Source organism: Brugia malayi, assembly GCF_000002995.4.
Source record: "Brugia malayi strain FR3 genome assembly, contig: Bm_v4_ChrX_scaffold_001, whole genome shotgun sequence".
NCBI classification, from domain to species: domain Eukaryota; kingdom Metazoa; phylum Nematoda; class Chromadorea; order Rhabditida; family Onchocercidae; genus Brugia; species Brugia malayi.
Genome location: NW_025062479.1, coordinates 23,332,471 through 23,358,117, shown reverse-complemented (window position 1 = coordinate 23,358,117; position 25,647 = coordinate 23,332,471). Strand labels below are relative to the sequence as shown.

Sequence of the window (25,647 nt, the reverse complement as noted above, 5' to 3'; positions counted from 1 at the left end):
ATAATAATAATAATAGCAAAAAAGGAAAGATTGAGAAAGACGACGCAACAAAAATTTTAAAATGTTTTTCATTTTATTATGTAACTTCTTTTTTCCCTCTTTATTATCAAATTTAATAAAAATTAAATTTAAAAATTTCTTTTCAAATATTACAATTTTGGAAGCTATCATTTGTTATCACAAAAAAATATATTTATCATATAGCAAATTTATAGTAAAAGTATCATTTATTAAATGAGAAAGAGAGAGAGAGAGAGAAAGAGAAAAAATAATAGATAGATATTAATTGGAACAGATTTAGGAATTAATTTGAATCGAGAATTTCACTAACAATCATATTTTTTTTTTATATTTCCTACAGCTAAATTTTCACCTGGAAAATAATTAAGCGAAAATGAAAAGAAAAAAAAAAGAGAAAAGAAAAAAAAAAAAACTTCCTAAAATAATTTGCAATTTTTAAATGATACTTATAAAATATATTTATACAAAAGTTTTTTGTTTTTTGGATATGTAGGAAAATAGCAAAATACACACATTAATTATTCAATTTATTAAATTTTAAAATGAAAAATGAAAAAAAAAAAAGGATGACAACATCAAAAAAAAAAAAAAAAAAATGGAATGAATTTGAAGTAAAAATTAATTTGTATAAAAGTACTAACATAATTAATTAATTATTATGTCAAACTAAATAAATACTCCTTTTAAAGGATAATTTCAGTGTCATTTTGTTCGAGTTTCAACATTTTATTCTGCAACATTACTTTTTCAATCATTTGTCGGTGTCCTTTGTGCACCACCAGAAATTGTTGGTGACAATTCATTTGTCTCATCTAAGGAATCAGCAGTTCCTGTAGACATAAACGTTGGCAGTTTGGTTAGTTTTGCTAGTACCATCGGATCACCCAATTTTTGCTTTTCTGATTCCATATATCGTAATGAACTAGAAGAAGAACAAATTCATTTCACTATTTACTTATTAAATTTACAAAAGAATTATTAAAATTTAAATTTTACTTTTATTATTAAAATTTACAAAATTCTTGAATAAGAATCATACATAATTTATAATTATGTATGACAAAATTAACGTTTAGATCAATTTACTAAATTGAAATTAGTAAATGATAAAGAATTAAAATTATTAATTCTTTATCCTAAAAACTATCATCTATTAATGAAATCATTTGTCCGTCTATTTTAAATAAATAATTTAAAAAATGCTAATTGAAAAATTTGAATTCAAAAAATAATTCAAAAAAAAGTAATTCTTTATGTTAAAAACTAAGTATTTGTCTACTTTAAAAAAATAATTCAAAAAATGATGATAAGAAAAATTTGAGTTCAAAAAAAAGGAAATAATTTTTTATTTTAAAAACTATCATCTATTAATGAAATTATTTGTCTATTTTAAATAAATAATTCAAAAAATGATGACAAAAAAAAATTTTAATTCAAAAATAATTCAAAAAAAAAGTAATTCTTTATTTTAAAAACTATCATCTATTACTGAAATCATTTGTTCGTTTCAAATAAATAATTAAAAAAATGCTAATTGAATAATTCGTGTTCAAAAAATTATTCAAAAAAAAGTAGTTCTTTATGTTAAAAACTAAGTATTCGTCTACTTCGAAATAAATAATTCAAAAAATGCTAATTGAAAAATTTGAACTCAAAAAAAAAAAGTAATTCTTTTTATTAAAAACTAAGCATATTTGTCTACTTTAAATAAAATAATTCAACAAATGGCAACTAAAGAATTTAAATTCAAAAAAAGAAATTCATAAATAATTTTAAAATTTAAAAAAAAAAAAAAAACTAACCCTCGCATACCATCCAATGTTTCATTACTTTGAATTAATTGTTGTTTAGTGTTAGCTAAGCTATGCTTTAATGCTTCCTGTAGCATTAGTATCTGATTTGACCCACTATTACTCGTCCGTCGTAACTTTTCCTTTTCATTTAAAGCACCGATATGATTTGCAAGTTGTCGACCGGATATTAGCGATGGAATAGGTCCATTACCGATAAGCGCAGTGGGTTGTTGCTGTGGCGCAAATGTTGCTAATTCTTCTCCAACATCTTGTGAAACCCTCTGAAATTTGCATTGCTCAGTGATTTCAATCTGTAATCATTTTTTTTTTTTTTTTTTTTGATAATTTAAAAATCGTTTTAAATTACATTTTGAAACTGAATTGTTTTCAATTACATTCAAATAAATTTTTCAGGTTAATTATATATGTATATTTCAAGGCTTAATTATATTTATTTCAAATAGTTAGCTAACAATTTCAGTTTTAATCATAAATTTAGATTAAAATTTGATCTGGAAGGATCAAAAGTAATTTTTGGTTGAAATTAAGAAAGAAAGTTTGTAAAAAAAAAATGAATAAAATTCATAAATTTAAAATACAAATTTTGAATTGCAAAGTTTTCTTTTTTTTTCTTCCAATAATTTTTATTTGTTATTATAAATTTGCTTCGTCTCATATTCATTTTATACTTTTTGTAAAATTAAATTTTAATAAAGCATTACTAAAAAAATATTATTCATCATTTAAATGATTGCAAATTAGTTGACAGAATTTTTTTAAACTTATCAAGAAATTATAGAATATTTTAGAAAGAAAATCAATTAATTTAAACTAAACTTAAATTCAAACTTAAATCCATTCGCATTTATTGATTAAATATGAGAAAATTTTTCATATGATAAAAATTTTTTTTATTATAAATTAACAAATAACTTACACTATAGTTTAAGTAAGACATAATTTTTTTTTTTTTCTTGAAAATCTTTCAATTAAATTATTTTATCATTTTTCTTTTTCGTTTTTAATTTTTTAAAACTAATTGAAAATCGATTAATTTTAATTACTGTTTTTAAGTTTATTTCTTGTTCCATTCATTAAACTAATTTCATATTCTTATTCAATCAATTAGAAATTAATTAAACATTCAAATTTTTACATCAAATCAACAATTTATTTATTATGAAAAAAAAAATTAGTTGATTAATTAATTAATTAATTAATTATTTAATTACACTATGCAATTGTGCTTTGTTTGAAATTAATGCATCCATCCGTCTTGGTGGATACATTGCTGTTGCTAAATGCATTGAAGCAGGTTCCAACTGTACTGAATCGTTGGAAAATAGCGATCGTCGCTTTGATGGATTCATTTTAATTTGCATTTCCATTTCACCTCTAAATTTATTATCATAATTTTCAAAAATTTTTTTATTTTAATTAAAATAAAAAAACAAACAAATAAACAAGTTGTAAAATAGTTTTTTTGTTTATTTTAAAAATAATTTTTATTATAAATTAATTTTTTAAATTGTTTGAAAAGAACGATTGTCGCTTTGATGAGATTTTAATTTGCATTTCCATTTCACCTTTAAATTTATTATCATAATTTTCAAAAATTTTTTATTTCAATTAAAATAAAGAAACAAATAAACATGTTATAAAATAGTTATTTTATTTATTTTAAAAAATATTTTTTTTAAATTGTTTGGAAACAACGATCGTCACTTTGATGGATTTGATGAGATTTTAATTTGCATTTTCATTTCAACTCTAAATTTCCATTTCAATTCTAATCATAATTTTCAAAAATTATTTTAATTAAAATAAAAAAAAAAAGACAAGAAAACAAACAAATAAACAAAGTTATAAAATAATTTTTTTTTGTGTGTGTGTTTTAAAAGTAATTTTTAAAAAATCTTTTTTTTTTTTCTTCTTTTAATAATAATAAAGTTATAAAAAAAAAAACTTATAAAATTGTTAGGTAAATAATTATAAACAGTAATTTAAAAAAAAAAAAAAGACATACGTATCAGATAGTTTCTTACAACGTTCCTCTGTTGATGATGTTCCTGGTTCCATTGAAATTGTTGTTTGTAAACGATCAGATCTTTTCCTCTTAATATCAACACTATCATCTTTTGATATTCCTTTCTGTTTTCTGCAATACTTTTTTTTTTTTTTTTTTTCATTTCATTAAATATTATTTGTTTAATTTAAATAATAAATAATTTTTACTATTTTGTATAGAAATGATTAAAAATTAATCAAATTATTCATGCAAGAATTAAAAAAATTATTAGAAAAAATGAATTAGTAGTATTAGTTTATTTTATTTTTTATTATTTTATTAATAATATTAATTTTTTATGCTTTTTTTTTTTAAAAAAAAAATAATATTAGTTTATTTAGTATTATTGCTATTATTATTATAAAGAAATTAATTAAATTTTATTTGTAATTAAAAGATACTTTGATTTGTGATAAATCACTTCGTCATATTTGATGACAACAAATTTTATTTCAAATGACATTGATCAAAACCAAACTCATATAACTTTTTTGATACATTTTGTTGACATTCATCGATACTTTCAATCGTTGGTGTACTTATTAATTCCATATCTTTTCCACGTTTTGTCTCCCAAAGTTTTGGATTAAATGACATTCGTTTAAATAATGCTCCACCTTTCAATGTTTTTGATCGTTCTTTTATACGTCGTGAAGTTGATGAAGGATTTTGCTGCTCTTCATCATCCTATAATAAAATTATTTTTTTTTTTTTTTTTTAAAAAGTAAATAAATAAATTAAAAAAATCAGAGTAAACTATAACATATCTTTGATGTAAATAAATAGACAAAAATTTTTTAATAAAATAAACGAAATAATTGAAAATTTTGATACATTATTAGTAAAATTTACTATTTAAAGAAATAATTATTTTAACCTTATTACTAGATAAGCTAGATAGTTGGAAATAAAACTATTTTGAAAAGTAAATAAATAAATTAAAAAAATCAGAGTAAACTATAAAATATCTTTGATGTAAATAAATAAACAAAAATTTTTTAATAAAATAAACGAAATAATTGAAAATTTTGATACATTATTAGTAAAATTTACTATTTAAAGAAATAATTATTTTAACCTTATTACTAGATAAGCTAGATAGTTGGAAATAAAACTATTTTGAAAAGTAAATAAATAAATTAAAAAATCAGAGTAAACTATAAAATATCTTTGATGTAAATAAATAAACAAAAATTTTTAATAAAATAAACGAAATAATTGAAAATTTTGATACATTATTAGTAAAATTTACTATTTAAAGAAATAATTATTTTAACCTTATTACTAGATAAGCTAGATAGTTGGAAATAAAACTATTTTGAAAAGTAAATAAATAAATTAAAAAAATCAGAGTAAACTATAACATATCTTTGATGTAAATAAATAAACAAAAATTTTTTAATAAAATAAACGAAATAATTGAAAATTTTGATACATTATTAGTAAAATTTACTATTTAAAGAAATAATTATTTTAACCTTATTAATTTCTGAATTTTGATTTCGTACTGGATAAGCTAGATAGTTGGAAATAAAATTATCAGAGGTTGGTGTTGATTGAGCAGAGAAAAATGATGATAAATTTGGTAAAACCTGCAAAAAAGAAAAGCTGAAATAAATTTAGATTTATGAGAAAACTTATTTCTTTGTGTAAAAATTGAAATTTATCAATTTGTTTGTTTACAATACTTATCTGAAATAAACAATCTTATCATCTATCTTATCATAAAAAAAAAAAATTTTATAGTATTATCTGAAATAAACAATCTTATCATCTGTTTACATTACTGAAATTTTAGAATACTATCTGAAATAAAAATACTTATCTTACTTATCTTTATCTGAAATAAACAATCTTATCATAAGAAAACAAATTTTATAGTATTCCTTCTTTTCATTCAATCGTAAAATATATAAGTGAAGAAATCAATGAATCAATTAGTTAAAATTTTATTTACCTGTGGATTGGACATTAGTACATTGAGATGTGGTTCAGGTAGAGGTACCAATTTCTGTTGTTGAATTAGTGGAAATGGTACTTTCTCATATTGATCCGAAGAACTGTAATCTGTCGTATCCTAAAAATTTTTATAAAAACTATCTTATCTTCATTTATTATGAATTTTTCTATCAAAAATTTCATTCCCATTGCAATATTTTCCTGTAACAAATGAATGATTATCAAATGATAAATAAATGATAATTAAAATATAAATGATAAATAAATGATAATTAAAATATAAATGATAAATGAATGATAATTAAAATATAAATGATAAAAGCAATAGTACCAAATATTTTACAATTAGATAGGTTATATTTCTAGCTATATATTTGAATTTAGGGCCAGAAAATGATCAATCATTTGTGAGATTCATTTGAACAGATCAATCTCATCCAAATAGATCAACTATGGAATTCGTTTGAACAGATCAATCTCATCCAAATAGATCATCTATGGAATTCATTTGAACAGATCAATCTCATCCAAATAGATCATCTATGGAATTCATTCGAACAGATCAATCTCATCCAAATAGATCAAGTATAGAATTCATTTGAACAGATCAATCTCATCCAAATAGATCATCTATGGAATTCATTCGAACAGATCAATCTCATCCAAATAGATCAAGTATAGAATTCATTTGAACAGATCAATCTCATCCAAATAGATCAAGTATAGAATTCATTTGAACAGATCAATCTCATCCAAATAGATCATCTATGGAATTCATTCGAACAGATCAATCTCATCCAAATAGATCATCTATGGAATTCATTTGAACAGATCAATCTCATCCAAATAGATCAAGTATAGAATTCATTTGAACAGATCAGTCTCATCCAAATAGATCATCTATAGAATTCATTTGAACAGATCAATCTCATTCAATAGATCATCTATGGAATTCATTTGAACAGATCAATCTCATCCAAATAGATCAAGTATAGAATTCATTTGAACAGATCAATCTCATCCAAATAGATCATCTATAGAATTCATTTGAACAGATCAATCTCATCCAAATAGATCAAGTATAGAATTCATTTGAACAGATCAATCTCATCCAAATAGATCATCTATAGAATTCATTTGAACAGACCAATCTCATCCAAATAGATGATCAGTTGTGAGATTCATTCAGATAAAGTTGAAAAAAAGAAAAAGCATAAGAAATACTATCAATAAATCAATAACTATCGGTAGATCAATGGTATCTATAATTGATAAAATATAGAATAGTCTAAAATTTTAAATATTTAAATGAAAAAATTGATCATACTCAATGAATAAATATATCTAACATATGATAAGTGTTATCATTACAACTGATAACACTTAATTCTAACTGCTTTAATGTTTTATTTATTTTTTTTTTTTTTATTTCAAAAAGCTTTAAAAAAAAGTTTAAAAAATAATGAGAATATACCTCTGTTCCACTTTCTGGTTGATAAGTGTTATCATTACAACTGATAACACTTAATTCTAGCTGCTTTAATGTTTTATTTTTTTTTTTTTTATTTCAAAAAGCTTTAAAAAAAAGTTTAAAAAATAATGAGAATATACCTCTGTTCCACTTTCTGGTTGATAAGTGTTATCATTACAACTGATAACACTTAATTCTAGCTGCTTTAATGTTTTATTTTTTTTTTTTTATTTCAAAAAGCTTTAAAAAAAGTTTAAAAAATAATGAGAATATACCTCTGTTCCACTTTCTGGTTGATAAGTGTTATCATTACAACTGATAACACTTAATTCTAGCTGCTTTAATGTTTTATTTTTTTTTTTTTTATTTCAAAAAGCTTTAAAAAAAAGTTTAAAAAATAATGAGAATATACCTCTGTTCCACTTTCTGGTTGATAAGTGTTATCATTACAACTGATAACACTTAATTCTAGCTGCTTTAATGTTTTATTTATTTCAAAAAGCTTTAAAAAAAAGTTTAAAAAATAATCAGAATATACCTCTGTTCCACTTTCTGGTTCAGTTCGAGCTTCGTAATCATCCGTTGTACGAGCAGTATTTTTTGTTGTTGAAGAGGAATTAGTCGTCTTCGATTGAACTGCTACACTTTGCGGTGGTAATGAACCAGCTCGTATATCAGCTAATGATTGCAACTAAACAAAAAAAAAAAAAAATTGCTAGCAATTTAATTTTTAAATTTTAAAGTTAAAAAAAAAAGCTAATGATTGCAACTGAACAAAAAAAAAATTGCTAGCAATTTAATTTTTAAATTTTAAAGTTAAAAAAAAAAAAAACAAAACAAACAAACAAATAAAAATTTAGATTGAAAAAAACGAATAGTTTAATTAATTGAAATTGATTAAAATTGAAAAAGTTGTAACCTGATATGGTTTTGAAGGATCAAGCGGTGGTGGTCCAGGAACTTTTGCTTCATTTTTAAATTGTTCATGTAATGAATTAGTTAATTGTGATGTTTGCCTTGCTCCTCCTAAATTCTTTGCTAATATTGTTGATGAGTCGGCATGTCCTTTTGATGTTGACTAAAAAAAAAAAATGAATTAAATTAAATGAAATTAAATTTGAATAGAAAAAAAAATAAATTACAGTTAGGTTATAAAAATTCTTTTTTTTTTTTTTTTTTTTTTATCAATTTATATAATTAAAAATTGAAATTGCTTAGAAAAAGCAAAAATTTCTTCTTTTTCCTTTTTTTCATTTTAATAATTTTAAAAGAAGAGGAAAATTTTTTTTTTTTTTTTTTTTTTACTGGTTGATTGATTTGTTCTTGAATTTCTTCGGCAAGTTTAGTTTCCAATGATTGAAGCCTTAGAACAAGCGCTTGCACTTGTTCTAACAATTCACGATTTGCATTCAACAACTGATGTGTTCGTGACTGAAATATGATATATGATATGATAACATATCATATCATATCATATCACATATCAGAGAGGTAGTACTAGTCTACAAGAAACAAAGAAACACCTATGAAAATTGTAAAATGAATAAAATATTATATTGCTTAGAATATTACTTTTAGTCAAGAACTTTTCTCAATTATTTTTTTTTTTTAGAAAAAATAAATTTAATTATTGTTTTTAAAAATAAATTTAATTATAAATCAACGAGTTAAATTATAAGAAACAATTAGTTTTATTATCAGAATTAAATTTTTTGTAGTAATTGAAATTGTGATCGTACTGATAAGCTGTAATTGTGATAAAATTGCTATGCAACTATACATTCATATGTGTAATTGAAATGTAGCACTTCTTTAAAGTTTATTACCTGGAAATTAAATTTCAACGTGACAAGTTTAATTAAATAATTTTTTGTTTAATTTACCCGAGATTAATCAAGATCGAGACTGTCTAAAGAGTCAAGTAATAAATGAAGTCTTTTTGAAGAAATATTTCATTTTAAAATTTAATTCAATAAAATACTAATGAAACATAGATTTAAAAAAAAAAAAAAGATCCATTATTATTAGATAATAAAAAATGAAAAGAAGATTATTTTAAATAGACAAATAAATTTTATTCCAATAAATAAAATCAAAACAAATTTTACAAAATTTAAAATTTTCTTAAATCATTTCTGGCTTTCTTTTTTTTTTTTTTTTGATAGAAAAATAAATGTGACAAACTTGTGCTTCTATTCGAGCAGTTGTCTCACTTGTCAACTGATCTCTTAATAATTGCACCTGACAGCTTGCTACCTGTGCGGTTTGTTGTGCTTGATCCAATTGTGAACGTATCAAATGTTGATTATACTGTAAAATTTTATTCAATTAATTATTTTCAAAAAAAAAACTATTTGTAAAATTTCTTCAAAATAATTTATTTCTATTAAAATAATCTAAAATATAATAAAATATATTAGATAAAATTAACATTTCATTTAAAAAAAAAAAAAAAAAAAAAACTATTTGTAAATTTTTTTCAAAATAATTTATTTCTATTAAAATAATCTAAAATATAATAAAATATATTAGATAAAATTAAGAAGAAATATTTCATTTTAAAATTTAATTCAATAAAATACTCATAGAATTTCAATATAATATGATCTAAAAATAACGAAGTAAAAAAAAAAAAAAAAGTAATCTAATTTTAAATAAATATAATAATTTAGCATTTAAAAAAAAAAAAAAATATTCATTATATTTCAAATTTTCTTTTTCTCTTTTTTTTTAAAAATTAGAATAATTTAATTTTATTAAAAAAAAAAGACAAATACCTGATCTAATGATAAACTGAGCTGATAGGTGGTGAGATCATGTTGTCCTTCAAGAGGACTTCCAGGAATGTTCGAATTAGTTGTAGAGGGTTGTTGTTCACAGGAGGAGGTATTCCCCGGTAATGGTAAGGTTGCATAAGGTGATAATAAATATGGTGAACTAAGTCCATATGGCATTGATGCTGATGGACCAATTATTGGCATCTTAAAAAAATTGAAAAAACAACAAATAATTAATTAAGTAATTAATTAATTAATTAACCAATTAAAATATGAAATGTAGGAAAAAATTTTTTCAAATAATCTAAGATTTTTTTTTTTTTTGTTTACTATAAATTAGGCATTACTTATAATTTACAATTAACAACAAAAAAATAATAATAATTTTTCTTTGTCAATATTGTTTATATTTTTGTCTTTTTAGAAAATGCATCATATAAAATGTAAGGGAGAGAGAAAGAAAGAGAGAGAGAGAGAGAAAGAAAGAAAGAAAGAGCACACAAGAAAAATAAATAATTGCAAAAAGTTTTCAAAAAAAAAAAAAAAAAAAGTTAAAAAATAAAATTTTGAGTCAGTAGGGGAAACAGAACAAACAGGATAATAAGGCATAGTCGGCAAACCACGTTGATCGAGCGTTTGCATTGATTGAAATTGACCAGCAGTAGCAGCGGTCATCTGTGGTCCCCATGTCATCGAATGCGGTAAAGTTGAGGAACCGGACACGAACGGTAATGTGTCACTATAATTTAATCAAATATAATTTAAATTTTCACTTTATATCATCATTTACTCTTTAATATCATCTATTATTCTATTTCACTAATTTGAAAAAAAAAAAATAAACAAACAAACAAAATTTAAAGCTATTTATAGAAACAATAATGTGTCACTATAATTTAATGAAGCAAAATTTAAATTTCATTTCATTTCATTTCATCTATTACTTTTTAAAATCATCTATTACTCTATTTCACTAATTTAAGAAAAACAAACAAAATTTAAAGCAATTAAATATGAACGGTAATGTGTTACTATAATTTAATATTTTAATGAAATATAATTTAATGAAATGTGTTACTATAATTTATTGAAATGAAATTTAAATTTCTCTTATCTCTTTAAAATATTTTTCACTAATTTAGCAACTATTACTTTTTAAAAAAATCCATTTCACTAATTTAAAAAAAAAAAAAAACAAACAAAATTTAGAACGGTAACGTATCAGTATAATTTAATGAAATAAAATTTAAATTTCATTTCATCTATTACTCTTTAAAAAAATTCCATTTCACTAATTTAACACAAAAATGTAAAGTAATTTTAAGGAATACAAAAAAATAATAAGTAAATGATAACATAAAGAAATTATTAGAGTTCAAATTATTCTACGTATATTTTATTTACCATTTTAAATTTAACAAATTAATCTTCTTGCAGAATGTGAAAAAATAAATTGGAAAATTTAAAGGAAAGAAAAAAAAGAGAGAGAATTAAATGAGCAAATAGATAACCGATACCTGGTAGCAATTGTTGGATTAATTCCGATTAATGAACCGGATTGCTGTAACGGATTCGTTTGAATGGGTGAGAATTTTTGTGACTCACCGGAAGTGCTTGCTTGAGCACAATCTTTAGCTGCATTAGTAGTAGCTAAAGCTGTTGCTTCTAGAGCAGCTGATGGATTTAAAATTGCATCGGATGATTTTCGTTGCCCAAACTGAAATTCATTTATTCTGAAATACTAATATTACTTTAATATATTATTTGCATTACTATTAATTATTAAATATATTATTCATTTCTGATAAATTTAATAATCAAAAATTTGTTTATTTATAACATTTAACTTATTAATTATTTCACATTTAGAGTAAATAAAAATGATAAATAATAAACAATAAATAAATATAACAATAACATTCAGTTTATATAATTTGTAAAACTACTAAATTACTATTAATTATTAAATATATTATTCATTTCTAATAAATTTAATAATAAGAAATTTCTTTATTTATAACATTTAACTTATCAATTATTTCATAGCAATGATAATAAGCAGCAAATAATATTAATAATAATGATAAATAATAACAACAAATAAATATAATAATGAATACTTCATATTTATAGTATTAATAATAAATAAATAAATTAATTAATAATAATGGATACTCCATATTTATAGTATTAATAATAATAAAAATAAATAAATATAGTAATAATGAATACTTCATATTTATAGTATTAATAATAATAAAAATAAATAAATATAGTAATAATGAATACTTCATATTTATAGTATTAATAATAATAAATAAATAAAGTAATAATAATGGATACTTCATATTTATAGCAATAATAAGAATAAATAAATATAATAATTACATTCAATTTATATTATTTGTACAACTATTAAATTATTACTAATTATTAAATATATTATTCATCTCTAACAAATTCAATGATCAAAAATTTCTTTATTTATAACATTTAACTTATCAATTATTTCACTGCAATAATAATAGGTAGTAAATAATTTTAATAATAATAATAAATAATAATAAATAAATAAAATAATAATAATGAATACTAAACATTTATAGCAATAATAATAATGAATACTAATTATTAAATATATTATTTTAATTATTAATTATTATTATTATTAAATAGCAAAAAATTATAGCAATAAATAAATACTATGGAATGACGTTTTTGCAGGTAGACAGGTGTGCCAGACGTTGTAAGCGGTGGTGGATCATCCGTTGGTGATGGACTACGTGATGCTTCACTTACTTTTGCTAACTTTTCCTCTATTTCAATATGATCACCTTCAGTACTTGTGAGTGAATCTATAATTGATACAATTTTAATTTATTAAAATTATCATTTAAAAGAAAAAAAATCAATAATTAATATCTTTTATCTAAGAACAAAAAAAAAAAAAATTTTTTTTTTCTGCTAGAAATTATTTTTCAAATAAAAAATTATTATTTAAAATACCTAAAATACCTTTTGTGGTTAAGTTTTTATTTTCAATTCATTTAGAAAAATATGCTAAATCTATTAATTTTTATTAAATTTTCTGAAAAAAAAAAACAACAACAAAAAAATTATTCAATTAATGAAATATAAACTTAATAGTCAATAAATTGAAGAAATTCAAAATAATAATAGTAAGGCAGTTAATTCATATTTAATCTTTAATTAAAAAATTTAAATTAAAAAAATTATTTAATATGTAAAGATAAACTTTTAGAAATTATTGTAAAAATTGTTTACACCATAATCTGAGTTAAATACAAATTAAGTGTCTGCATGAAATTGGAATTTAGTAGAAAAAAAGCAGAGTAAAAAAAGTTTTATTATTTTTAACCATTTTAAAATTTATTTAAAATGAAGCGATAAATTAAATGAAGGAAAAGAGAAACAAAAAAAAAAAAAAAAAATGAAAATTTAATTAAAATGTGAAAAAAAAGGGAAATGAAATGAAGTAAATGTTAAGTTCAAATGCACTGTTATCAAATATATTCTTTCATTCTAAATAAATAAAAATTTATCACAAATTAAAATATATTTAATATACTCATTTCCATTTCCAGTAAAAAATTTAATTTATAATAATAAATGAAATTGAAATTATAAATAGTCTGTTCAGAAAAATACAAATTTTCACACTTTTTCTCTTTCTCCCTCTCTCTCTCTCTCTCTCTTTCTCTCTCAAAAATTATAATTATTTTTTGCTATTAAAAAATTTTTATAATATTTTAAATTATTATTTTTTGATAAATAATCAAATAAATAAGTCTTGTAATAAATTTTTAAAATAATTTTTAGATTTTGTTTTTTTTTTCTTTCCTTCTTCACTTACCAGCTAAATTATCCCTTTTATGTTCGATAGAAAAGAATCTGCGACATTTGCGCTTTGATCGCAAAAAATTTTGCTGTGATTTAATCTCTCTTGCATTTGCATCATTTTTAGCATTTCCAGTTGAAAATAAATTCAACTTTTTATGAGAATGCTGTAGATCAGGTTGATCACTCCAATCTTTGTGTTTTTTAGAGGAGCCAGACTTCTATATTATAAATATTTATTTTAAAATTAACTAAATTTTTTTATTTTACTTTTCAATTCTTAACTTTTTTTTTTAGAAAAAAAAATTTTCAATGAACAAAATTTATTGCAAAAATTTTTTTTAATTATCAAATTTTAAAATATTTGATATATATATTAAACAAAAGGAAAAAAATCTTCATTTTATCCTAATTAATAATTTAAAATTCACAAAGAATTTTTAATCTTTTTTTTTTTTTTTTTAAAAAAAAAGGACATTAAAATTTTGATAACAAATTAAAACGATATTAGTGTAAAATTTTTAACATATCTTTTTGCTGGTGTTAACAAAATTATCATTTATATAAGAAAACAAAAATTTTATCTTATCAGTATCATTTATAAAAGAAAAATAATTTTATCTTATCAGTAAAAAAAGCAAATAATGATAATGCAAAAAAAAAAAAAAATTAAAATAGGAAGAAAAGAAAAGAAATATGAAATTATCATACTGATATAAACATATAAAGCATTTCGTTCCTCTTTTTTTCTCCTTCTTTGTTTTTGTGATCGATATTGATAAGGAATATTGATTGATAAGAGAAGAAGAAAATTTTTTTTTGTTGATTAAATTAATCAGTAACAGTTTGATTATGGAATAATATATATATTTATAGATCAATAGAATATGGAAAGAGTAAAATTTTCAAACGTTTGAAAATTTTGCAAATTATTAAGAAGTAAGCACTTCATCTTGTAAAATGATATTTCTTTTTAAAAACTGACAAACAATGAATCAAAATTTTGATCGAAAAGAGAGAGAGAGAGAGAGAGTGAAAGGTTGGATAAAGTTGAAATTTGATAAGAGTGATTTGATATTTGATAAGGGTGATAAGTGATTTGATATATTATGTCATTCATCAGTCTGACATAACTAATCATAATGGATTCAGTAAAAATGAGTGATTATTTCAATGTCAAAAAGTAAAATGAATATTGTAAAAGACAACAAAAAAAAAAAAAAAAAAAGGAAGAAAAAAGAATCAACAAAAAATGCGCATATGTCGCATATATGAAAATGCTATTTGTTCAAAGTTTGGAAAAAAAGCTTAGTATTACTACAATTATGATTTATTGACGTAGATTTAAAAATAATCAAATAATATTTAAATCAATTTGCGCATATGTCGCATATGAAAAAATCAAATGCGCATATGTCGCATATATGAAAATGCTACTTGCTATTTGCTTAAAGTTTGGAAAAAAAAGCTTAGTATTACTACAATTATGATTTATTGACGTAGATTTAAAGATAATCAAATAATATTTAAAATTATTTGCGCATATGTCGCATATATGAAAATGCTAATTGCTATTTGTTTAAAGTTTGGAAAAAAAAGCTTATTAATACTACAATTATGATTTGTTGACGTAGATTTAAAAATAATCAAATAATATTTAAATCAATTTGCTAAAAAAAAAAAATTTTGAAAAATTTGCATAAAATTAGAAATTAGCAGAAATAAATGAAATATGTAATTTATTTATTTATTTTTAATTTTTATTTGAATTTAACACATATTTGAACTGGATTTACCATTTATTTGAATTTGAATTTTTTTTTTTACGTAGAATATACTACTATACAATGTGAAATAATAATTGGTTTACTCAATTTATATATAATAATAAATAGTTTAATCAATTTATTATTTAATTTTAAGATTAGAAACTAGCAGAAATAAATGAAATATGTGATTTATTTTTATTTTTTTAATTTTTAATTGAATTTAACATTGAATAACTTATATACTAAATCGTTTTCGTTTAATCAATTAATGTATTATAATAAATAATTCAATCAACTTTAATCAATTTATTATTTAATTTTAAGACTAGAAAACAGCAGGAATAAGTGACTAATTATTAAATTATTTTTTATTTTTTTAATTTTTAATTGAATTTAACATTGAATAACTTATATACTAAATCGTTTTCGTTTAATCAATTAATGTATTATAATAAATAATTCAATCAACTTTAATCAATTTATTATTTAATTTTAAGACTAGAAAACAGCAGGAATAAGTGACTAATTATTAAATTATTTTTTATTTTTTTAATTTTTAATTGAATTTAACATTGAATAACTTATATACTAAATCGTTTTCGTTTAATCAATTAATGTATTATAATAATTAATTCAATCAACTTTAATCAGTTTATTATTTAATTTTAAATTTTCATCTATTTAAATCATCTGTTTGCTCGATAATCTCGCATTGTTAAAACAATTAATCCTTTCTTTTCTTAATCTTTGATAACTTTAATCAATTTATCATTTAATTTTTTTTTATTTACATAATAATCTTTATTTACTACTTAATCAGAAGAATTTAATTATTTTACTGTTTGCAAAGATTAATTGCTAAAATTCAAATTTTTTTATATGTTAGAAAAAAAAGAAGATTATTTTTTATAAATTTTAGTTCAATATAATAATCAATGAATAATTTGTTATTCTAAACTATCAAGATAACTTGGAACAATGAAATGTAAACAAATTCAAATAGAATCATTTTTCAAATACTTTAATTAATTAATTAATCGAATTCTAATTAATCAAACTTTTATAATGTATCTTTCATTAAAGTCTCATAAAAAATAATGATTATAATTTAAAAACTTGAAGAAAAAAAGAAATTGATATGTCATTTAGCATTTGATAATAATAAAATTAAATATTGCCATTCAAGATTTGATAACAATAAAATTAGATATTGCAATTTAAAATCTGATAATAAAATTAAATAATACTATTTAAAATTTGATATCTATAAAATTAATAATAATTTAATTTAAAATTTGATAGTCAAATTAAGCATTGCCATTTCAAGATTTGATATCTATAAAATTAATAATAATTCAATTTAAAATTTGATAATAAAATTAAGTATTGCCATTTCAAAATTTGATATCTATAAAATTAATAATAATTCAATTTAAAATTTGATGATAAAATTAAGTATTGCCATTTCAAGATTTGATATCTATAAAATTAATAATAATTCAATTTAAAATTTGATGATAAAATTAAGTATTGCCATTTCAAGATTTTATATCTATAAAATTAATAATAATTCAATTTAAAATTTGATGATAAAATTAAGTATTGCCATTTCGAGATTTGATATCTATAAAATTAATAATAATTCAATTTAAAATTTGATGATAAAATTAAGTATTGCCATTTCAAGATTTGATATCTATAAAATTAATAATAATTCAATTTAAAATTTGATAATAAAATTAAGTATTGCCATTTCGAGATTTGATATCTATAAAATTAATAATAATTCAATTTAAAATTTGATAATAAATAATAATGAAATAAAGCGTTATCATTTAGAATTTGATAATTGGATAAATATTTCAAAAAAAAAAACTATGGAAATTGCACCCTGAAAAAATGATAAGCGGTAAAGTGGAATAGATGAATAGGCGGAAATTTTAGCTTAAAAAAGTTTCATTCTCGCAATAATCTGCGAAAATGACTAATTGCGCTTTGTTTGAAATTTTTTAAAAAAAAAAAAAAAATAAATGAAAAGTAATTTGATTGATGCATTGTGTACGTTAAATATTTAAAAGACAATTTAACATTTTAGTTAGCAATAAAATTATAATTACACTAATTCATTTGTAGTTAAAAATTTTTTAAAAAAAAACTAAATTAAAAAGATAGAGAGGGAGAGAGGGAGGGAGAGAGAGAGAAAGAGACAAAGTAATTATTGTTTCTAATATTTAAAGTAAAAATTAGAGATTATTAGCTCAATTTATTAATTTATTAAATATTATATTTAATTAATATTTAATAAAATTTTTATATTAATTAATTAAAGTAATTAATTGTTTGTTTTTTTTAATACATACAATGATTTTTTGAAAACTTTTTATTTATTTCATTTCATCAAAGATATAGCAAAAAAAATTTGCAATATCAATTTATTTCATTTAATTGAACGAATCAATTTTACATGATAATTAATTAGTAAACATAATATTTTTTTAATTTTTAAATTTTTTTTTTTTTTTTTTGTTTCTGTTTAACCGATTAAATTAATTTATTTATTTATTTATAATAGTATATACAATTTTATGATACTTTTAACTGCGAAACATTTGCTTTTGATGCAATGAACAAGTAATACTGTAGTTTAATATTCAATTTTAAGTAATAAAAACTTTTCAACTGTCATAGTTTTTAAAATTAAAAACAAAACTTTCGTCTTTTTTTTAAATTTTTGATTATGATAAGCTTACTAAAGTGATAAATGATAAGAAGTAGAAAAACGAAAAAAAAACAAAAATGATTTCAAATAAAAACACAATTAAAAGTTTTAACTTATTAATGTTGACATGCAATAAAGGTAATTTAATTAATTCAATAAAAGGAATTTAATTAAATGTTAAATGAAAAAATTGAATTCAATCTTTGATTAAAACAATTAATTATTATTACTCAAATATAACTATAAATTTTCTTATTGATCAAAAATTTTTTTTCCTCTATTATTATTTACAATTTATAACATTTAATTAACAAATAAACAAATAAACAAACAAAAAAATTTTATTGAAAAAAAACTAAAATTGAGTTAAACTTACTTTTAAACCTTATATTAAAACTACAAATATAACTATAAATTTTCTTATTGATCAAAAATTTTTTTTCCTCTATTATTATTTACAATTTATAACATTTAATTAACAAAAAATAAACAAACAAAAAATTTTTATTAAAAAAAAAAAACTAAAATTGAGTTAAACTTACTTTTAACCCTTAAATTAAAAACTACAAATATAACTATAAATTTTCTTATTGATTAAAAAATTTTTTTTCTACTATTATTTACAATTTATAACATTTAATTAACAAAAAATAAACAAATAAACAAAAAAATTTTATTGAAAAAAAAAAAAAAAATAAAACTAAAATTGAGTTAAACTTACTTTTAACCCTTATATTAGAACTACTCTCTGAATCTTCTTGATACTTTTCTTGCATTTGCTCCTGTGCTACCTTATGACATACCTCAAATGCTTGTCCAATTGTTCGTACAACACGCATCGCTTGGCTCTGTAAATTTCTGATGTAAAAAATTTTATTAAAATTAATTAAATATTAAATTACAAATTAGAAAAGTATAAAAGATTAAAAAAAAAAATTTTTTTTTTGATATATAAATTTCATTAATAGTATTAATTCAAAAAAAAATTTATTATTATTTAACAATTTACTTTTTTTTTTTTTTGAAACAAAAATTTTGAACACATTTAAACTAAAAAAATTTTATTAAAATTAATCGAATATTAAATTCATTTTACACTTCAATTAAATATGATCATCGTTTTTATTTAATTTTACAATTCAATTTAAAAAAAAAATTCCATATTGGAATTATATATTGAAAAGTTATTTGTTGTTGTTTTCAAGAAGGAAAAAAGATTAATGATAAAATTATTTGAAATTATAATTGAAAATTTGAAAAAAAAGAAAATAAATTCATTGTAAAATATTTATTTTAGAAAAAATATTTTCAAATTTTAGTTAAATAAATATTTGCACTCATTTTTTTTCCACTTTTCTTTTTCAAATACAACAATAAAATTAAAAAAAAAAAGACTGAATAAAACTAATTTTTTTTATTTATATAATTCATAAATTATTATTCTTTCCTTTTTTTTTAGGTTTTTTCCTTTTTTTTCCATTCATTCATTCATTCTAAAAAAAAAAAAAATATCATAAATTTTTGTTAAATTTCAGAAAAAAAAAAACTAAATCTAAGTTATTATATTAATAATAATATTAATAGTAATTAATAATATTACTAATAATAGTTAGTAATACTATTACTAATAATAGTAATGATACTACTAATTAATTAATAATAATACTATTAATAGTAATTAATAATACTAATAATAATAATTAATAATAGTACTAGTAATAGTTAGTAATACTACTACTAATAATAATTAATAATAATACCATTAATAGTAATTAATAATAGTAATAATAATAATTAATAATAGTACTAAATAATTAATAATACTAACAAATAATTAATAATACTACTAGTAATAATTAATAATGATTAGTAATACTACTACTAATAATAATTAATAATACTAGCAAATAATTAATAATACTAGTAGTAATAATTAATACTAATAACATGAATTAATAATATTACTAATAATAATAATAACACTACTAAATAATTAATAATATTACTAATAATAATTAATAGTACTATTATTATTAGTACTACCAAATAATTAATAATGCTACTAATAATATTAATGCTAGTAATAACTAATTGTGCTATTAATAATAATTAATAATACTACCAAATAATTAATAATACTGGTAATAATATTAATACTAATAATAATTAATAATACTACTAATAATATTAATACTAGCAATAACTAATAATACTATTAATAATGCTAATAGTAATAATTAACAATAATAAATATTAAATTGAAAAAAAAATTGCAATTTTTTTTTTTTTTTTTTTGTTAATTTTCTGCGAGTATTAACATTATTCTTTGTTGCTAAGACAAAGTGCTTTTCCTTTCTTTTTTCTTTTTTTTTTTTTTTTTAAAATTCATTTTGCACTTCAAAATTGCTTCAACTCTATTACGAAAGTGTTAATAGATAAACATAACAGATATATATATATCCTCGCTGTTTTAAAATGTTCAAAATTTTAAAATTTCTTTTTTGTTTGCTAAAAAAAAAAAAAAGTTAAATAGCATTGAACACAGAACACACACACACACACACATCTACATAAGAAATTTGATATATTTTAAAAGAAATATGATTCTTAAGTGAAATAAATAATCAGATTGATTGATTGAAAAAAGTAAAATGTAAAAAAAAAAAAAAATAATTTGAAATTTTTTACAAATGAAAGAAGAAATATCGTTCTCTAATGCATTTTAAAGTTCGAAAAATGAAACGAAACAAAAATTTGCAACTGTTCTTTTCTTTTCTTTTCATTTTTTTTTTTTCAACTAAAATATTGAAATATCTAACAATGTTAAATAGACAAATGAAATGAACTTTAACCTTTTGTAAGAATAAATTAATGATGATAAGATAATTGTTTTTTTTTTTTTTTTTACCTTTCTTTCTTTCTTTTTGTAAAGTATTAGAAATACTTAATCAATTATTTCTCTCTCTCTGTTTACGTCATTGAAAAAATAAAAAATTAAAAAAATAAAAAAAAATTTTTTTGCAAAAATTAGTAAAAAAATAAAACAAAAAAGAAGACAGTTAATGATAAGTTATATGTAAAAGTTAACAAAAAAAAAATTAATAAAAATTTATAGTTGAAAAGAATATTTATTTATACTCTTTCTATCGATGTAAAATTTTGAAAAAAAAAAAAAAAAAAAAACAAAGTTGCATAATTTAATTTTATTTTAAATTTATCAATCAATGATACTATTATTTTTTTTTTTTTGCTTTTCCAAATTAATGTACTGGAAATTTTGATGATATAATTGTGATAACAATAAATATTCATATTGTATGAGCAAATTAAAGTTAATTGTGTAAATTAAAAAAATATTAAATAATTTTGCAAATATTTTAAATGATAAAAAGATACTTTTTAAAAGCGATATAATTGGTTCTTTTATTTGTTTTGAAAGAAGCAAAATAATTTAATTTTTTCATTCAAAATAAACGTTTAAGGCATTTTAAAAAATTGTTTCAAATTAATAAACCTAAATAAATTTAAAAAAGGAAAAAATAAGGTTAATAAAATAATATTTGTACATATTTAATTTAATAATCTTATAAAAATGGCTAAATTTATTAGATTCGGTGAAGAGAGAGAAATTTTTATATTTAACTAACTTTAAAATATGAAAAATTTGTAGTAATTTTAATATAATTCTAAATTTTTTAATTCATATAAATATAATCTAAAAATTTTAATAGAAAACTTTTTGCATTATTCTAGTAATTTCAATAGCTTTCTACTCCATAAATATTATTATATTAATAATAATAAAAGTAATTTAAAATAATTTAATCATTTATCAAACATTGAAAATAATGAAAAAGAATTCCAAAATTTGAAAGAAAAAACATTTATAATATTTATTTAAATTGCTAAATTGAAAATTTTCAGTTATCTTTTATCATCGATCGTTAGAGAAAAATGTTTTTAAGAATAATAATATGTAATTTATATTTTCTTCTGCTATATTGCTATAAAATTTAAAGTTATAAAAAAAATTTATAATTTAAAAAGTTAAAATCTTTAGAATTTTCAAAATACACAATAATAGTAACTTAACTGATAAAATGAAATCAAAATATTTAACTTTCAAAATACATAGTTATAAGTAACTTAACTAATAAAATAAAATTCAAATATTTAACTTTCAAGATAATGATAATAGTAACTTAATTGATAAAATAAAATCTAAATATTTAACTTTCAAAATACATAATTATAAGTAACTTAACTAATAAAATAAAATTCAAATATTTAACTTTCAAGATAATGATGATAGTAACGTGGCTAATAAAATAAAATTCAAATATTTAACTTGCAAAATAAACAATAATAGTAACTTAACTAATAAAATAAAATTCAAATATTTAACTTTCAAGATAATGATAATAGTAACTTAATTGATAAAATGAAATCTAAATAACTAATAAAATAAAATTCAAATATTTAACTTTCAAGATAATGATAATAGTAACTTAACTGATAAAATAAAATCTTAATATTTAACTTTCAAAATACATAATTATAAGTAACTTAACTAATAAAATAAAATAAAATAAAATTCAAATATTTAAAAATAAAATTCAAATATTAAAAATAAAATTCAAATATTTAACTTTCAAGATAATGATGATAGTAACGTGGCTAATAAAATAAAATTCAAATATTTAACTTGCAAAATAAACAATAATAGTAACTTAACTAATAAAATAAAATCCTGATATATAACTTTCAAAATACATAATAATAATAACTCAATCAATAAAATGAAATTTAAATATTTCAAATTTGCAATCATTCCTTAATAAAAATATTCAAAAATCTATGATTTTATAAAACAAATAAATATTTACCAATTATTTCTATTTTTTAAAAAAATACATTTATATTGTTAGAATAAAAATTTAAAAAAAAAAAAAGAGTGATGAAGCCTTCATGGATTAGGAACACGTTGAAATGGAAGCGTGAATGATGGAAACGTAAATGACGAAAGCGTTGAAATGGAAGCGTGAATGATGAAAAACATTGAAATGGAAGCGTGAATGATGAAAACGTCGAAATGGAAACGTAAATGACGAAAGCGTTGAAATGGAAGCGTGAATGATGAAAAACATTGAAATGGAAGCGTGAATGATGAAAACGTCGAAATGGAAACGTAAATGACGAAAGCGTTGAAATGGAAGCGTGAATGATGAAAAACATTGAAATGGAAGCGTGAATGATGAAAACGTCGAAATGGAAACGTAAATGACGAAGACGTTTTAATGGAAACGCTAATGCTAAAAAAGTTGAAATGGAAACGTGAATGATGGAAACGTTGAAATGAGACGTGAATGATGAAAACGTCGAAATAGAAACGTAAATGACGAAAGCGTTGAAATGGAAGCGTGAATGATGGAAACGTTGAAATGGAGACGTGAATGATGAAAAACGTTGAAATAGAAACGTGAATGATGGAAAACGTTGAAATAGAAACGTGAATGATGGAAAACGTTGAAATAGAAACGTGAATGATGGAAAACGTTGAAATAGAAACGTGAATGATGGAAACGTTGCGACATACCTCGAGATCACGGTCAGTTTCAAGACTTTCTTGTTGGGGACATGGTAGTGACCAGCGAACAAATTTTGTTTTTATTGGTTCATTCTTCCCTTTTGATGGCTTTGCCATCAATCGGAGATAATAAAATCGTTCTTCTTCCGAAAGAGCTTTGTCGTCCGTATCGGTACTCGAAAAATGTAACATTTCCAATTCCAATTATTTTATTATAATTATTATTGTTGTTGTTGTTGTTGTAGTAGCAGTAGTAGTAGTAGTAGTAATAATAATAATAATAATAATAGCAGTAGTAGTAATAATAATAGTTATCACTCTTCTTATTATTAATAGTAATGATGATGATGATGATGATGATAATAGTAATAACGATAGGATAGATGATGATAACTGATAAATGAATGATAATTGTACGGTACATGCATAATAAAGAGAAGAGAGCTATAAATATATTATAGCAAATTAAAACGTAGATTTCTTTTTTTTTTTTTTTTTTTTTTTGTTTTATTTTAAATAATTTATTAAACGTAAATATTTAACGATAAGAAAATTTAAAATTTATTTTAGATAAGAATTTAATTTCAAATTTTTTTTTTTTTTTTTTGCTTTTATGAAATGAATAGAATAATTAAGATTTTTACTTTGTAAAATTAAATTTGTTTGTTAATTTAATTAAATTTTAAAAATATAAAGAGAAGAGGAAGAAGAAGAAGAGAGAGAGAGGGAGAGAGAGAGAATTGAATTGAATGAATGAAATTAGTGCATCAATGAAAAATTATATCCAATAAATCCATCAAACAAATAAACAATTCTTATGTTTTTTTTTTTTTTTTTTTGCAAACAAATTCAATCAGCAAAATAAATTTCGTTTTTTTTTTTTTTTTTTTTTCGTTTTCACTTTTTGTTTTTTTCAGATTAATAGTATAGCCAGAAGGAAGAAAAATATAGATGTATACTTTACAATGATAGATTTGAACAAAGTAATAATCATTTTAGTTATTTCAAAATTAATTTTTTTAAATAAATTATTCCATTTGTTGTATCATTGATTTGTGTTCGTCTTTACAGCATTAATTTGATCGGTGAAAAAAAAAAAAGTAAACAAATAATAAATGCAATTTAACAGTAGTAGGAATAAAAAAAGGAAATGAAAAAAAAAAGAGAAAAGTGTTTACAGAAATTTAACACTTTTTTTATCAGTGATTAATAATTTCAATGAATTTGTAGTTTTTTTTTCCAAATTGAAACAAATAACACTTTTTTGTCGCATTTTTGTCATCTGAAGTATTCAATTTACTACAAATTAATTATATTAGAATATAAATAGCAATTTCATCTTTTTTTTTTTTTTTGATTATCGAAACAAAAAATTCATTTGTCGCGGATGAATTGATAATTTCAATTATTATTTTGGGAGAGATTGTTGATAATAATAGAGAGATTTGTTGAATATAGATGTAAATATATGGTGTAAAAGAGGAAGGAAAATTTTTATAAATTATAAATTAAATAGCAGAATATATAAGGTTGACAAATAATAATCGATTGTCTAATTAATAAGTGACATTTTTTTAAATTAATTTTCTTTGGTATAAATAATAAAAGTTAATAATTGACACTTT

At 19.9% G+C, this 25,647-nt stretch overlaps 1 protein-coding gene across 1 annotated transcript; it reads right to left on the bottom strand.

Annotated features, from left to right (window-relative positions):
• Positions 1-768: 768 nt before the first annotated feature.
• Positions 769-24,214, bottom strand: Bma-dyc-1 (conserved hypothetical protein,hypothetical protein; the record flags this gene model as incomplete). The annotated part of the gene is made up of 17 exons (XM_043075879.1): positions 769-943; positions 1,824-2,095; positions 3,047-3,209; positions 3,841-3,972; positions 4,361-4,569; positions 5,361-5,474; positions 5,840-5,959; positions 7,851-8,003; positions 8,232-8,390; positions 8,618-8,743; positions 9,497-9,622; positions 10,090-10,293; positions 10,684-10,828; positions 11,607-11,806; positions 12,793-12,944; positions 19,157-19,283; positions 24,032-24,214. 17 exons carry the CDS (start codon positions 24,212-24,214, stop codon positions 769-771), a joined length of 2,760 nt encoding a protein of 919 aa, XP_042931813.1.
• Between the last annotated feature and the right edge of the window lie 1,433 nt (positions 24,215-25,647).